Source organism: Anneissia japonica, unplaced genomic scaffold (assembly GCF_011630105.1).
Source record: "Anneissia japonica isolate Jap-2015-1 unplaced genomic scaffold, ASM1163010v1 scaffold284800_len683186_cov164, whole genome shotgun sequence".
NCBI classification, from domain to species: Eukaryota; Metazoa; Echinodermata; class Crinoidea; order Comatulida; family Comatulidae; genus Anneissia; species Anneissia japonica.
Window position 1 is genome coordinate 648,365 of NW_022711393.1, and position 1,840 is coordinate 650,204.

General features: G+C 33.3%; 1 protein-coding gene across 1 annotated transcript; it reads left to right on the forward strand.

Moving 5' to 3' along the window:
* The first annotated feature begins 1,212 nt into the window (after positions 1-1,212).
* On the forward strand, positions 1,213-1,569 carry LOC117107463 (histone H4). Its single transcript, XM_033249163.1, has one exon. The coding sequence runs from the start codon at positions 1,238-1,240 to the stop codon at positions 1,547-1,549; it is 312 nt and encodes a 103-aa protein (XP_033105054.1). The 5' UTR covers positions 1,213-1,237; the 3' UTR covers positions 1,550-1,569.
* Positions 1,570-1,840: the final 271 nt, after the last annotated feature.

Consider the following 1,840-nt stretch of genomic DNA (forward strand, 5'->3'; position numbering starts at 1 on the left):
TGCTAACCTATTTTTACATGGCCTTCCCTTTCCACATGTCAAATATACTAGATACGGAAATGACCAAAACACAGTAGGCTGTACCTCCTTGCACTGTACTTCTGCAGAGGGCTTTCGACAAACTGTTTTTATATATATATTCCGACCAAACTGAGTTTCGGCAAAATACTTATAATCATGTACAGTTCTGCTTCAAGACACGCATTTACCGGTATGTCATCGATAGCATGATATTTCAAGCATTCAATTTAGCAGTTTTACAACCAGGCTATTAATAAAGCCTATATAATAATAATAATAATAATAATAATAATAATAATAATAATTATTATTATTTATATTAGTTGTCATTTTGGTTAAATTATATCAAAGAGTTTTAGAATTTAATTGATATGCATATATTTAGTTGTCTGACAAATTGTAGTTTGTAGATAATCATTATAGGCCCAATTCAAAAATGATGTTAACATTTATAGTGTAATAAGTATAAAGGAACTGAAGGGATACAAAGGCCGTTCCAAATTCAAATTCAAGTAAAATAAATATTGAATCTAAAGGTCTTAAATTAGATACGTTAGATGATTTGTACAGATTAAGATCACTAGCTAAAGATAAATCATTTGGAATGACGAAATGGATTAAGAGTACTGTTACAGAATATTGTTTTATTTATTGCATAATTTTATAGTTAAGAAGTACTTTATATTTATATTATCCCAGAAAACATTCTAAGTTGAAACTTTGAAAACAAATTGAAGTTAAACTCCATAGCTCTAATAATATCAAGAAACAAATTTATTTGTATTTCGGAATAAAGTATATAATAATGTGTTAAACACAATGTTTGGTAAATAATTGTATTGGTTTCTCCACCAGAAGAATGTTATGCGAAATATTGCTTACTATATAAAATTGTGCAATTTTGATATAAAGAAAATGAATGTTGACAGCATAAAATGTGGGTAAGGTTGTAGAACAATTTAATTTTACATTTAATACTTATATGACTGAACTTTCAATCTAAAAAAAAAAACAAACGCAAATATGTTTTGTTGAGAAATTATGGCAAACAACAAACAACACTGCTTTCAAAATTACCGCTAAAACAAGGTCAATGCGTGAGTAAACACTAGTAATCATATTACGTCCGCATACACAATATAAGACATATAACGCCAGCAAACTCCAAGCACATTTCGAATTTACAATCGGAACACAGCAGTTACTAATAATCAGAATGTCTGGACGTGGTAAAGGAGGAAAAGGACTAGGAAAAGGAGGCGCTAAGCGTCATCGTAAGGTGTTGCGTGATAACATCCAGGGTATCACCAAACCAGCTATCCGTCGCCTTGCTCGTCGTGGTGGTGTGAAACGTATCTCTGGTCTCATCTACGAAGAGACCCGTGGTGTATTGAAAGTATTCCTTGAAAATGTCATCCGTGATGCCGTCACATACACCGAGCACGCTAAGAGAAAGACCGTCACCGCCATGGATGTCGTCTACGCATTGAAGAGACAAGGCCGAACCCTGTACGGATTCGGTGGATAAGCTGTTCATCTATCAAACCAAACGGCTCTTTTCAGAGCCACCATTTGAACAAAAGAGAAAAATTGCTTCTTCGCCTTATGTACAAGTCTAATAATTGGAGGGAGATCTAATCATAACCTATTCCATATCATCACAACTACGATCCTATTATCCCAGTCCATTCAAATTATAATGATTCACATAAATTCGACATTAGATCACCCACATACGTTCCATTTTACATTCGATATTCAAAACATGAATATTTCAACCCGTCCTCGGGTCTTCTTCAGCATGTGTGACAGACAAAAT